General features: G+C 41.2%; 1 protein-coding gene across 1 annotated transcript in view; it reads right to left on the bottom strand.

Annotated features, from left to right (window-relative positions):
• Positions 1–13,653, bottom strand: part of LOC122481631 (aldehyde oxidase 2) — an 87,253-nt gene that overhangs the window by 71,692 nt on the left and 1,908 nt on the right. Inside the window, exons 2-8 of the mRNA XM_043577434.1 lie at positions 13,296–13,353; positions 11,709–11,805; positions 10,333–10,441; positions 8,623–8,749; positions 5,270–5,331; positions 2,800–2,889; positions 377–457 (exon numbers count right to left, since the gene is read on the bottom strand). Coding sequence (XP_043433369.1) covers positions 377–457; positions 2,800–2,889; positions 5,270–5,331; positions 8,623–8,749; positions 10,333–10,441; positions 11,709–11,805; positions 13,296–13,353 — 624 coding nt within the window. The remainder of the gene's footprint in view (positions 1–376; positions 458–2,799; positions 2,890–5,269; positions 5,332–8,622; positions 8,750–10,332; positions 10,442–11,708; positions 11,806–13,295; positions 13,354–13,653) is intronic.

Raw genomic sequence — 13,653 nt, 5'->3', positions numbered from 1 at the left:
GATAGAAGGAAAGGTAAGGCATAGGGAGGGCTGGAAGTGCTCCTTGGATTCAATGTACTGGAGTGGCTGGAAGACCAAGGTAGAAGCTGAGCAAAGCTGGATGACTTGGAAGAGTCAACAAGGACATTGCAGATGACAACGATGACAATAATGATGGAATCATTAAAAAAAAAAAAAGACTTTGCTGAGGCTTCAGTGAGCGTGTCAAGGGCATTAGCTAGGGAGGGTTGATGAGCTGGGTGAGGACAGACTTCTTGATGTGATCAAATATTTCCACAGTTTGACAACTTCATAGGAAGGAAAGGGTGGTTTTATAAAACTGAGTTTATAACCAGTGACATTTATACAAACACATAAAGCACTCAACTCATCTTACCAAGAGTTCTGGGGGAAATATGAGCTCCTGGGTAGGGTCCAAGGGCTGGAACTCCTCTTCCACAAATAAGTCTGTGCAAATCTGTATAAAGGGCAGAAGATGGCCTTGTCAGCACAGCTAAACTGGAAACTGTTGTAATTCTTTACAATAATTGGGCAAAATGAACATAGTAATAACTTTCCTACTCTCCTAATGCGGGAGTAATGGGAAATAGTTCAAACCAAATAAAAGTGGTTTTTTTTTTTTAAAGATTTTTATTTTTAGGGGCACCTGGGTGGCTCAGTTGGTTGAGCATCAGACTTCAGCTCAGGTCATGATCTCGTGGTTTGTGGGTTCAAGCCCTGCATTGGACTCTGTTGAGAGCTTGGAGCCTGGAGCCTGTTTCAGATTCTGTGTCTCCATCTCTCTCTCTGCCCCTCCCCTGCTCATGTTCTGTCTCTCTCTCTCTCTCAAAAATAAACATTTAAAAAAAGATTTTTATTTTTAAATAATCTCTACACTCAATGTGGAGTTTGAACTCACAACCCTAAGATCAAGAGTTGCATGCTATACCAACTGAGCCGGCCAGGTGCCCCAAACCAAATAAATGTTTTAAATAAAATCTTATTGTAAGAGAAATACTCTACCACTGATATGATACTAAGGCAAAGAATATTCTCTGAAGTAGTTTAAAGAGTACCCTGTGAAACACCAAGGCAATCTATAAGAAACTATCAGAGGTTAATAAGTTTGGGACCTCATCTCCACTGTGCCCCAGACATTGTTCTGTCACCTGTCAAGTCAGGATTCAAAATGCTAAAGGTTCTGAGAAGTCCTGAAGTTTAAATAAAAATGACTCTAGACATGCATGCCTAGGCATAAACACTGCCCCCACTAATTTTAATAATAATAGGTAACATTTACAGGGTGTTACATTCCAAGTGCTTTTATGTATTTTAATAATTTGTTTAGTCCTTGCAACAATTTTAGAAATAAAGTAAACTATCATTTCCATTTTTACCAATAAGGATACCTAAAGCACAGTGAAAAGTTACCCAAACTCTAATGTTGTCTGGAAGAGATCTGCTTTAGCTTTGGAAACACTTATTCCTAGAAAACATTCCTGAAGAGGGGGCAATAATGTGATACATCTCTAAAACCTAGAAATAAGATAGTGTGTGAGAATGAAAATGTAAAACAAACATAATGAATCAGATCTGAGGAATTAAAGTTTCTCTAACCAGGTGTTAGGCCAGGACTTAGTAATGGAAGATATTAACATAGATTTAAGAGAAGGGAGAGTCATGGGACAGACATCTGCCATCCAGCTGGTCTACCCTGGTGGAAGAGAGGGGTATTCTGTGATATTACCCTTAAGATTATCCAATTGCTCTGCATCCATGCTCACCAAGCAACCTCATTATAATGTGCTTTCTGTGTGTGTTTTCCCAAAAGGAAAAAGCATGCGGCTCAGTGACCATAAGATCCATTTTAGGATTGCGTTTCTGTAAATGTATATTAGGGCACACTCCAGTTTAAATATCATGTTCTTCGAGTTTGGTTAAAGTAAATCAGGTGGCCCCCAGAGCCCAATCATTGCCCAGATTGACTTCCTGGGCCACAAAATCGAGAATCAGACTTTAAAATGTATTGAGCTCTCTGAGGTGCACTGGTCCTCTGTGAAGTGGTTGTGGGGGGTACAGCCGGCCTTCTTTGGCAAAAACCCTCTATTCCATTGCACACCTTCTTCAGACCAAAATGAGGTGGCAGTGGGAGGTCAAGAATGGGAACTAGGTAGGTGTGCAGGATAGAAATAGGTACAGCAGGGGGATGATGGGCTCAGTTTCATTTAAGGATAACTCTGTTCTCTCATATTTCCTTGTCTACAGGGAGCAGACTCTATTTTATCCTTATTCTAACTTCTGTAAGTAATTCCTGTAAGAACTTAGCAGGGTCTTCTGAAAACTAGTATCTCTCAGAGAGCAAAGCCAGAGACTGCAGTATTTCAGGCTGGACTTCCCAGCTGTGCTAATCATGAACTCACCATGTGACTTTGGACAGGCTCTCCTGCTGAGGTTGCAGTGCCCTCTCTCTACAAAGGGGGACACAGTGATAGAGGACAGCTCTGCCTGAGTCAGGTCAGTCACAAAAACCCTTTTCCACCCAAGGATGGGACTCATCATAGTTGGGGCAGGTCTGTTTGCTCTTGTCTGAGTAGGTTTATGTTTTATTGTTTGATTCTTTCAGAGACTGAAGGGCAAAATCAGAGCCTGATTTTCAATCACCTCATTACTGGGTTCCCAAATGAAAAGTGATTGATTAGTGCATGTTCTTTGGAGATTTGAATGTGATGCAGAGAATGACCATCAAAACTCACAAGCACAGTAACACTAGGCCAATATTTAGCAATACTCCCAGAGAGGACACAACAGACAGAGACTCACGTCACTTTCCCTGCTGAGTGAGGAAGAATCATTTCCTTCCAGATCCAAGCAGCATTTTCCTGTTCTTTTCTTTTGACAGTCAGTTGACTCCTAGGACAGTGAAATGCCTTGAGATGAAAAACTTTTTATTATTATTATTATTTATTTATTTTTTTTAATTTGAGGCAGGGGGAGGGGCAGAGGGAGGGAGAGAGAGGATCTTAAGCAGGCGCTATGTTCAGTGCGGAGCCTAACTTGGGGCTTGATACCACAACCCTGGGATCATGACCTGAGCTGAAATCAAGAATCAGATGCTCAACTGACTAAGCCACCCAGGTGCCCCCATTTATATGTTTATTTATTCATTTGTGTTGTGAATCTTTTGCTGTATCATTATACAGCAAAGTGTTATACACTTAGATTTTTTCCTACATTGTATAACTGTAAATAACATAATGAACATTTCTGTTCATTACATGGACAGCTATGTATACATCTCTGAATTTTTTTTATAGGTGAATTCCTAGTAGTAGAATTAATTGATATGATGCCTTTTGGGGCAATGATGATTTATCCATTCTCTAGTATATATACGATTCAACAATACTGAGTGTTATCATTTATATAAGGACGTTTAAAACAAAAGAAAAAGAAAAGAAAAAATATGAAAAAAAAACTATTTTGGAATTAGGTCTTCCATACCTTTGGGATCTGCATGGGACTGACTGGGAATGAATGGACAATTGCTGACTTTACTTTAAAGCAGGTTTCCATTTACTGGTTCCTTCATTTCCCATTTCCTCCAAACTTACCTCTTGTGTCTTCTACCTTAAATAATTTTTCCTCAGTATCTAGGAAAATACTTTCTTCCAGATATCCCAGTTCTCTCCCCCAAATGCCTCAGGCTGCCACCATCTTCCTAACTCTGACTAAGAAGCAAAACCAGCTGGGCCCAGTGACCAGAGCTTCCTCTCTTAGTTAGAGCTCTGAGAGTGCCCACAATGGGCCATGAATCAATGACAACAGAAATAGTCAGTCTTCTCTTGGCCTGGTAGAGAGGAGTCTTGGGTATTCCCACTGGGGCCCAGTTTCTTTCACCCATTAAACACCCTGTAGCCAGTTGGCTACAGGGTGGGTGTCCAACCACATTTTTGCCTTTATCCCCAGAGTCTATGCCTGGGAAAGTGAATAACATCCATACTCCAGAGGGAGAGCAGTTTCCTTTAACTTCCTTTATTCATATTTCACAAGTGTTTCACTTACACCAGCAGTTTGATGGGTTTGTAAGCATTCATTTATTTCTTAGCTCTTCAACTTTGGCTCCCCCATGTGGCATTATAAGTCTGGGACATGTTTACTAACTTGGATGTAAATTAAAAAAATAAATTAAATTAAAGAAATAAAAAAGTCTGGGACATGCACATACCGGGGACCTGCCTGGCTCTGGGAAGAGGGACAAGCCTGCTGGTCCACTTCTAGGCCCACCCCTACTATTTGTGGATCTAGTGCAAGAGTATAAATGGACACTCTGGCCTTGGCCTACTGCCCTCCTCTTCCCACCCTTTTGTACTGAGGGGACTCAAACACCTGTGTGAGCATTCTGGCCTGAATGCCCCAGCTCTGTCCACACCCTCCAGAAACAACCAGTTGTTGGCTACCCTTTGACCTAGGGGTGTATGTGCTGGCTGTTATGATCTGCTCTAGAAAGATGGGTTCAGGAAGAGACTGGTGTCAGGCCGAGGAATGGGGTCGAAACCATATCTGGAGCATGGTCTAGAAAAGGGTGTGAAGGGTCCAACTGAACAAGTCCCCTTGGCTCCATTGCTTCCTGAGAATGGCTGGAGGAGGACCAGCAAGGGGCCCTCCCAAATGTGGAATCCCTCTTGCTTGGGTATAAGGGCAGTACTGCCCAATTCCATCCTGCCTCAACAGCATCCTCAATAACAGTAGCAACTAAGTGCCCCCCATGACTTTGCTACATGCTTTGCCCATGATTTCTTATTTGATCTTGATACTCAGTGAAGTATCTTTTGTAAAGGAAACTTCCTGTGCTCTTGTACTTGAGGTGAATTTTGGATTCTACTCTACATATTCGGCTTCTTTACTTGCTCACACTTTCCTAGCCAATCTGGACTCTTGGAACTAACCTTGTCTCCCCAAAGCAAATTTCATACCTTTGCTTGTCTCTTTGGGTTTGCTGGAGCCCTCCTACATGTCCTGCCTGATGCCTTGTTTAACTATTCGTAGAAGATATCTGGATGCCTGGTTAGATCACCTGACCTCCCTCTGTGGTGGGTTTTGGAACATCAAATGTGGTATAACTTTCACCCTGTCCTTAACAAATAGCTAAAATTCTTGTGAGTCAGTTGGAACAAACTCACTTGGTCTCCCTAATAGTCTGCTTAGATGATCTAAACAACTCAACCCCTGTATTCGCAGGCTTGACCAGCTCTCCCTGTCATTCTTGCTCTGTAGGATGTCACCTACTCACCACACAGAAGGTCCTTCCACTTTCGAGAATTGGCCGATATCCAGTACAGCGGCATAGATTACCTAATCAGAGAAGAAGCATGCTTATCAGTAGGCTTTATTTTAACTGGTTTCATTTGAAAATTAAAACTGACTTAGGGTTTTTTTTTTTAGAGTGTTTAAATATCTGCCAGACTATTCAATCCTTTTTCTCTTCTTAGAATATGAACCTTCCCACTACTTCAATTCTAGTTTTATTCTCTGCCCTAAAGATGATCGTCTGGTGAGCTCACTTGCATCCATCTATTAGTTTATTCATTCATTCAACATGTATCTGTGTAAGATACAGGGGATCCTAAAACAAGAAAATATAGGCCATTTCTAATGTACTATATGATTTTCTATAATGGGACAAAAAGAGTAAAGGAAGAGTAAAGGAAGCAACTGCCAGCAAATGGCAGATTAGGGAGTATGTCTGTGCTCCCCCTTCAGGTATCAATCTAAGAATCTATACATTAAACAGGTGACTTGTTTAGGGAATTGTTGACACCTGAAAATGGTGCTTATTGATCAATATGTACTTTTCTTTAGTAACTTAAATGCATTGCAAATTCTAAAGCATCCTTTCAATATGTGAAGGGCTCTATTATGGGTTGAAATGTGTCCCCCAAAAAAGATATGTTGAGGTTCTAACATCTGGAACATGTGAATGTGACCTTATTTGGAAATAGGACCTCTGCAGATATACTCAAGTTAAATTGAGGTCATACTGGATTAGGATGCGCTCTAACCCATCAAAATTGGTAAAGATGAAGTCAAGCTTTCACTTTTTGCAGATGACATTACATTACACATGGAAAACCCAATAGACTCCACCAAAAGTCTGCTAGAACTGATACATGAATTCAGCAAAGTCGCAGGATACAAAATTAATGTACAGAAATTGGTTGCATTCTTATACACTAATAACAAAGCAACAGAAAGACAAATAAAGAAACTTATCCCATTCACAATTGCACCAAGAATCATAAAATACCTAGGAATAAACCTAACCAAAGATGTAAAAGACCTGTATGCTGAAAACTATAGAAAGCTTATGAAGGAAATTGAAGAAGATACAAAGAAACAGAAAAATATTCTGTACTCATGGATTGGAAGAATAAATATTGTTAAAATGTCAATACTACCCAAAGCAATCTACACATTCAATACAATCCCAATCAAAATTGCACCAGCATTCTTCTTGAAGCTAGAACAAGCACTCCTAAAATTTGTATGGAACCACAAAAGACCCCGAATAGCCAAAGTAATATTGAAGAAGACCAAAGTGGGAGGCATCACAATCCCAGACTTTAGCCTCTACTACAGAGCTGTAATCATCAAGACAGCATGGTATTGGCACAAAACAGACACATAGACCAATGGAATGGAATAGAGACTCCAGAATTGGACCCACAAAAGTATGGCTAACTAATCTTTGACAAAGCAGGAAAGAACATCCAATGGAAAAAAGACAGTCTCTTCAACAAATAGTGCTGGGAGAACTAGACAGCAACATGTAGAAGAATGAAACAAGACCACTTTCTTGCACTATTCACAAAAATAAACTCAAAATGGATGAAGGATCTGAATGTGAGACAGGAAACCATCAAAACCCTAGAGGAGAAAGCAGGAAAAAAACCTCTCTGACCTCAGCTGCAGAAATTTCTTACTTGACACATCTCCAAAGGCAAGGGATTTAAAAGCAAAAATGAACTATTGGGACTGCATCAAGATAAAAAACTTCTGCATTGCAAAGGAAACAATCAACAAAACTAAAAGGCAACCAATTGAATGGGAAAAGATATTTGCAAATGACATATCGGACAAAGGTCTAGTATCCAAAATCTATAAAGAACTCACCAAACTCCACACCCAAAAAACAAATAATCCAGGGAAGAAATGGGCAGAAAACATGAATAGACGCTTCTCTAAAGAAGACATCCGAATGGCCAACAGGCACATGAAAAGATGTTCAACGTCACTCCTCATCAGGGAAATACAAATCAAAACCACACTCAGATACCACCTCATGCCAGTCAGAGTGGCTAAAATGAACAAATCAGGAGACTATAGATGCTGGAAAGGATGTGGAGAAACAAGAACCCTCTGGCACTGTTGGTGGGAATGCAAACTGGTGCAGCCGCTCTGGAAAACTGTGGAGATTCCTCAAAAAATTTAAAATAGATCTACCCTATGACTTTAGCACTGCTAGGAATTTACCCAAGTGATACAGGAGTGCTGATGCATAGAGCCAATTTATGGAAAGAGCCTAAGTGTCCATCAACTGACGAATGGATAAAGAAATGTGGTTTATATATACAATGGAATACTGCTTGGCAATGAGAAAGAATGAAATCTGGCCATTTGTAGCAACATGGATGGAACTGGAGAGTGTTATGCTAAGTGAAATAAGTCATACAGAGAAAGACAGATACCATATGTTTTCACTCTTAGTGGATCCTGAGAAACTTAACAGAAGACCATGGGGGAGGGGGAGAGGGAAAAAGTTACAGAGAGGGAAGGAGGCAAACCATGAGACTCTTAAAAACTGAGAATAAAATGAGGGTTGATGGGGGGTGGGAGGGAGGGGAAAGTGGGTGATGGGTATTGAGGAGGGCACCTGTTGGGATAAGCACTGGGTGTTGTATGGAAACCAATTTGACAATAAATTTCATATATATATATTTATATATATATATATATATATATAAATATATATATAAATAAATATATATATAAAAATATATATATATAAAGGATGGGTCCTAATCTAGTGACAGGGGTCATTATAAAAGAAAATTTGGACACAGACACACAGGGGAGAAGGCCATGAGAAGACAGAGGCAGGGACTAGACTGTGATGCATCCGTAAGTCAAGGAATACCAGGATGGCTGTCAAACAGCAGAAGCAAAGAAGAGGCAAGGAAGAACCTTCCCCTAGAGCCTTCAGAGGGAGCACAATCCTGCTGACACCTTGTTTTCAGACTTGTAGCCTCTAGAACTTTGAAAGAATAAATTCCTGTTGTTTTAATGCACCTAGTTGGTGGTACTTTGTTTTGGCAGCCCTAATGAAGGCAGACAAATAAGTCACTGGATAGAGAACTGAGGTGTCAATACGGGTGTGTGATCCACACACAGTGTGTTCCATGCAGGCTTCTCCAACAAGTGCTCTGCCATTCTTCCCTGCTCCTGGGTGAGTTGTAGCTACTTTAGAAACAACCAGGGGGTTCCCTGAGCAGGGCTGGGATGACTTGTGAGAGGGCTGGAAGAGCCTGGGGCATATTTCCCACCTGGCCTGAGGCAGGTGGTGGGTTTTTTCCATGTCAGACCTACCCCCCAGGGCTTCCATGAGCTGCTCCTCTGAAGGCTGTAGGTGGTTCCTAAGCAGTGTGTACATGGACATCACCATCCCAGGGGTGCAGAATCCGCACTGGGTGCCGTGGCTCCTGGCGATCCTCTCCTAGAAGGACACATGCATGGTCACAGGCTTTCTGCTGTCAGCACCCCTCACCGAGGTCCACACCTGGTACCTCTCTTATCACGGTCAAAACCAGTCCCTAAGCAGTGCACTCCTCCTCTTGCCCAGAGATGGCCAGCGTCCCCTTTCCTATGCTGCTCTGGTGGAAGTGACTCGGAAGCCATATTCTATCATCACAATCATCTCTCAAGCTCAGATGCTCAGATACTTCTAACTGGGAATTAGCAGTGTGCAGCTTCCATTCCTAGAGTGAGAATTCTCCAGAAATCAGTAATTACAAGGAAAGTATGTTTAAGTTTCAAAAACAATTTTCTTGAACACCTCTACATTTTGCCCAGCTTAATTCTGACCATGGAGCTGCCTCATTTTGATTACTTTGGAGACTATTTACTGTTGGCCTCACTTTACTTCTTTAAGTTCTTTTGTGTTGGCTCAAAAGGAGTTCTACTTTCAAAGATACAAGGTTTTGGTCTGTGTCCTAGATGCTTGCTATTTAAAGTGTAGCCTACGGACCAGTGGTGTTTGTTCCACCTGGGAGCTTGCAGGAAGTGCAAAACCTCAGGCCTCTGCTCCAAACTTCCTGACTCAGAATCTGTATTTTTAACAAGTTCCCAGATGATTCTTTACACATTAAAATTTGGGAAGCCCTGATCTAGATTTCAGAGTGTAATCCTCTCTGATCTCCCTAGATAGTCTAGTAAATTCTGCTGGGTCCTTTGCCTTTGTTGACCTTTCCTGGAATTGATTCTCATGTTTTGAAACCCAGAGACCCTCTGGGCTCCTCCTGCCTGGAAGGACTTGTAGTATTGGTGGATCTGGACCTATGATTTTCCAATTCTTTGTCTCCATTCTTTGTGACAATGACAGAGGAGTCAGTGTGTTTTCTGTCAATGCATGTGACAGTTCTCTTAAAACCAGCCTCTGTGTCCCAGCTTCAAGTAAAATTTGGAGAGGGGCACCTGGGTGTCTCAGTTGGTTAAGTGTTCAACTCTTGATTTCAGCTCAGGTCATGATCTCATGGTTCATTTGGATCAAGCCCCTGTCAGGATTGGGACACAAGTCTGCTTGGGATTCTCTCTCTCCCTCTCTTTCTGCCCCTCCCCTATGTGCTCTTACTCTCTCTCAAAATAAATAAACAAACTTAAAAAAATGATTGTGTTTGTGGTCTGGTATAGTCAGCCTTGGTTCTAATTTTACTCCTAAGACCTCCTATGCCACAGGGAATAATCCTGAGTTTTATCTTGTTTGCCTCTGACATTTTAGCCTATGAATAATATCTTTTGTACAATATTTATTCCAGCCTATAGTCACATAGTTATTAATCAATGTTTTGATAATCCTGCTTATCATTCAAGTGGAAAAAGTAAGAAAAAAGATGACCATCTAATAAAATGTGGATGGATTTCCAGCTTTCTCTAAATCACTTAGATGTTATTATCTTGATCAATATGCATCCAAAGCTTCTACTTACCTGATCACAACCTAGAAGCTCCAGGCAGCACAGTCAACACTGTGTTGGTTAAAAAGAAAAAGTTAAGAATGAGAACATTACAACGTGCTCTTACCTGCACAGGGTGAAGCCTGGTGTTGATACTTCCAATACCTTCTACAGTGGTGACAGCAGCCCCATACAGAGAGCAGATGGGCACCAGACATGCAGTAATGGAGAAGTGTCTTCATATGAGGAATAAAAGGAAAATCAAGGAGTGTAACACAGTTCTTCCCTTTTGGGAAGCAAGAAGGACATCAAAAAAACAAAAAAAAACAAAAGAAAACAAAACAAAAAACCAAGCCTATCATTCAGCCTCAGGGATGGGGAACTGAAGGGGAGACAGGGAGGATGAGTTTAGAATCCTCTCTGCTGACCCTGTACTATCTGTAAGAATTGGGGATTCTTAGAGGGAACTTGGGCATTCTGAACTTCAGAAAAATTAAAAAAACCTTTTTAACATTTATTTATTTTGAAAGAGAGAGAGGGAGAGAGGGAAGGAGAGAGAGAGAGAGAGAGAGAGAGAGAGAGAGAGAGATAGCGAAAAGCAGAGAGAGAAAGAGAGAGAGGGAATCCCAAGCAGGTTCCATGCTCATCTAGGAGCCTGACTTAGGGCTCGATCCCATAACGATGAAATCATAACCTGAGCCAAAATCAAGAGTCAGACACTCAACTGACTAAGCCACCCAGGTGCCCCTCAGAAAAACTTTCTAAGTCCAGAACAGATTTACTTGGCCCTGGACACAATGGGAGTGGATTCAAGTTACCAGGAGTATAATTGGACCTCAACTAGTATTCATTAGGCTATTGACCCCATAACAAATTGAAGGCATACTTACGTCTTTTATGTCTACATTTGAGATTTTTTTTCTTTTGCTTGTTAATTTAAAACTCTTTGGATAAGTTCATTCAACAGTGGAATGGAATGTGTTCTGAGACCATTTCTTGATTTTTGGGGGCTAGTGGATCTGGGAGCAGCCCAAATCCTGGAATCCAGCTCTTAATTAAAGGATGCAACCATGAGCCAGGTCTCTGCTCTGCAGGGTTGGTCCAGCCCAGCAGAAGAGGCATTATCTTCAGAGCCAGAAAATGTGGGTTCAAGTCCTTGATCTACAACCTTGTATGACTTTGAACAAGTCACTTCATCTCTTTAAGCTTCAGTTTCTTCATCTGTAAAGTGAATGATTTGCCTAAATTGGGGTTTCTTAACCTGGGATGCATAGATGGGCCTTAGGATGTCTGTAATCTTCCTGAAAGTGTGTGCAAAATATAATTAGTTTATGTACCTTCTGAGTAGGGGGCTCAGAGCTTTTATCAGATTTTCAGAGGGGTTGAAGATCTAGAAAGGGTTAGAATCATGAGATCTTAGGGATCTTCTGCTCTGGGATGAGAATACAAGCCTGGCAAAGAAACAAAGGCCACTTCTGGCCTCTGAGCTTCTGGGTAGGATACCTTATCTTTGCAGACACTGGGTCATGCTTGGACACCATCACAGTACAGGCACCGCAGCCTCCTCTTCCACAGGCATACTTGGTTCCTGTGAGGCGTACTAGAAGGGGGTGGTCAAGGAAAAGATGCCACATGGATATGTTACGCCCATTATAGCCACCTCCCTCAGGTGTTGCTAGTGAGGAAGGTCTTTGGGGGGTGAAGGACAGGTCTGAGAAGTCATTCACCTGCCTCCAGCTCTCAGGCCACTCTAGATCTTATTAGCTGTGTGATACTGAACATATTAACCTTTCCCTGCCCATTTTCTCACTTGCAAAGAGGGAAAAGTAATAGTTACTTTATATTCATAGGCTTATCATATACATCTTGTAGGATGATGGCTGTAAAATTCCTTTGAAAAGTCCTATTTCATTATAGGTATTCTGGGTTCCAATCATGTAACTGGAAGAGAAGATCTTATTTTTAGCAGTTCAATGAATTGCTAGTTTTGTCCATTTGTATTGCATTTGAAAACAAATGAGTAAGCCTTTGAAGAAAACTCCCATCCTTACCTTCAGATCCCACCTGGAGTGTCCCTCTGCTCTCCCTTGTTCTGAGTCCAAGCTCAAATCCAGGCTCAGTCTCTGTGCCTCTCTATTTAGTCATCCTTCTCCCTAATTGTGGTCCATTTCCACCCAGTTTATGAGATTGGATATAATTCAATAGACTGGCTACAAAGATTTCAGAATCACTGACTTTTTTTTTTTTTTTTAAGCCATAGGGCTTGTTCACCTAAATTAAGTCATAACCTCAGATGTTTATCAGAGAGGACATGTCAATGAGTGGAATAAGCTGGAGTGTAACTGGAGAGCTTGTACCCCTTTCTAGACAGTCCCTACTCCAGTCGGCTAGACTGCTACCCACACACGAATGACTATTTGCTCATTTTTCATGAGAAACTGAGAAATGTTGATTTTCTAAAATATGAGATTTCCTCATTTTCAAACATCGACAACTAATTAAAAACCATGTGGGCTTTTAAACAAAACTTGTCCATGGGTTGACTCCACCAATTTATAATTTCTTCCATTTTTTTATTTACTTTTTGGTTTCTCTGAGAGATATATTAGACCTACCAATGAAAATGGTTGTCATTATGAAGATCTAAATTTCAGAATATAAAATGGTAGGGAACATCTGCCATAAGAAAATGGATATAGGGAAAGGCAATCCTTTCCTATGACACATGCTCTTCCTGAATCTGGAGAATGTGGTTTCCCTCCAGGGCATGGTACATGCAACACATACCTCTATTATATAACCACCCTCCTGGGAATTTGGAAAGCCCTTAAAAGAATAATTAGTGCTGAAGTAAAGAGCTTAGCTTCCATTTCATTGCTATTAAATTGAGATATAAGAAGCTCTGGGGAAACTTCATCCTCTCCAAATAGCCCAATTAACTTAATATCCTTAAAACCATTGCCAAAAGCAGAGAGAAGGGCCAGTGAGGCTGACTGGGGATGGAGAGGGTAGATTAGTTTTCACAATCACAGCAGGCCTAGAGTTTTAAGGCAAACATAGACACTGCCCAGACTTTGATCAAAAGGGTCCAGTTCTTTCGTAGAAAGTTCAGCAGAGTGACTTCTGGGTCCACATTCCTCTCTATCACCTGCATTGGAAACAGAAAAGAGATTATTATGGGGATCAAATTGGTGACACAGTGGAATGTCTGCAATGGCCTGCTAATGATTTAGGGACCAGGGCATAATACTTTCATTGCCTTTTTTGTTGGTTTTTTTTTTTGTTGTTGTTGTTGTTGTTGTTGTAAAGGCAAACGAATTTCACATACATTACAGAGCTGGAGACTCACCAAGAAAGTGGCACAACAATGTTTTTATATGTGATTAGAGTGGGGAGCCACCCCTGGGTAAGCCACCCCTGGGAGCTGTATTCTTCATGTTTTGCTCCA

The sequence above is a fragment of the Prionailurus bengalensis genome, chromosome C1 (assembly GCF_016509475.1).
Source record: "Prionailurus bengalensis isolate Pbe53 chromosome C1, Fcat_Pben_1.1_paternal_pri, whole genome shotgun sequence".
In the NCBI taxonomy this organism is placed as follows: Eukaryota; Metazoa; Chordata; class Mammalia; order Carnivora; family Felidae; genus Prionailurus; species Prionailurus bengalensis.
The sequence above is the reverse complement of the archived record's forward strand: the minus strand, read 5'-3'. Positions and strand labels throughout refer to the sequence as shown.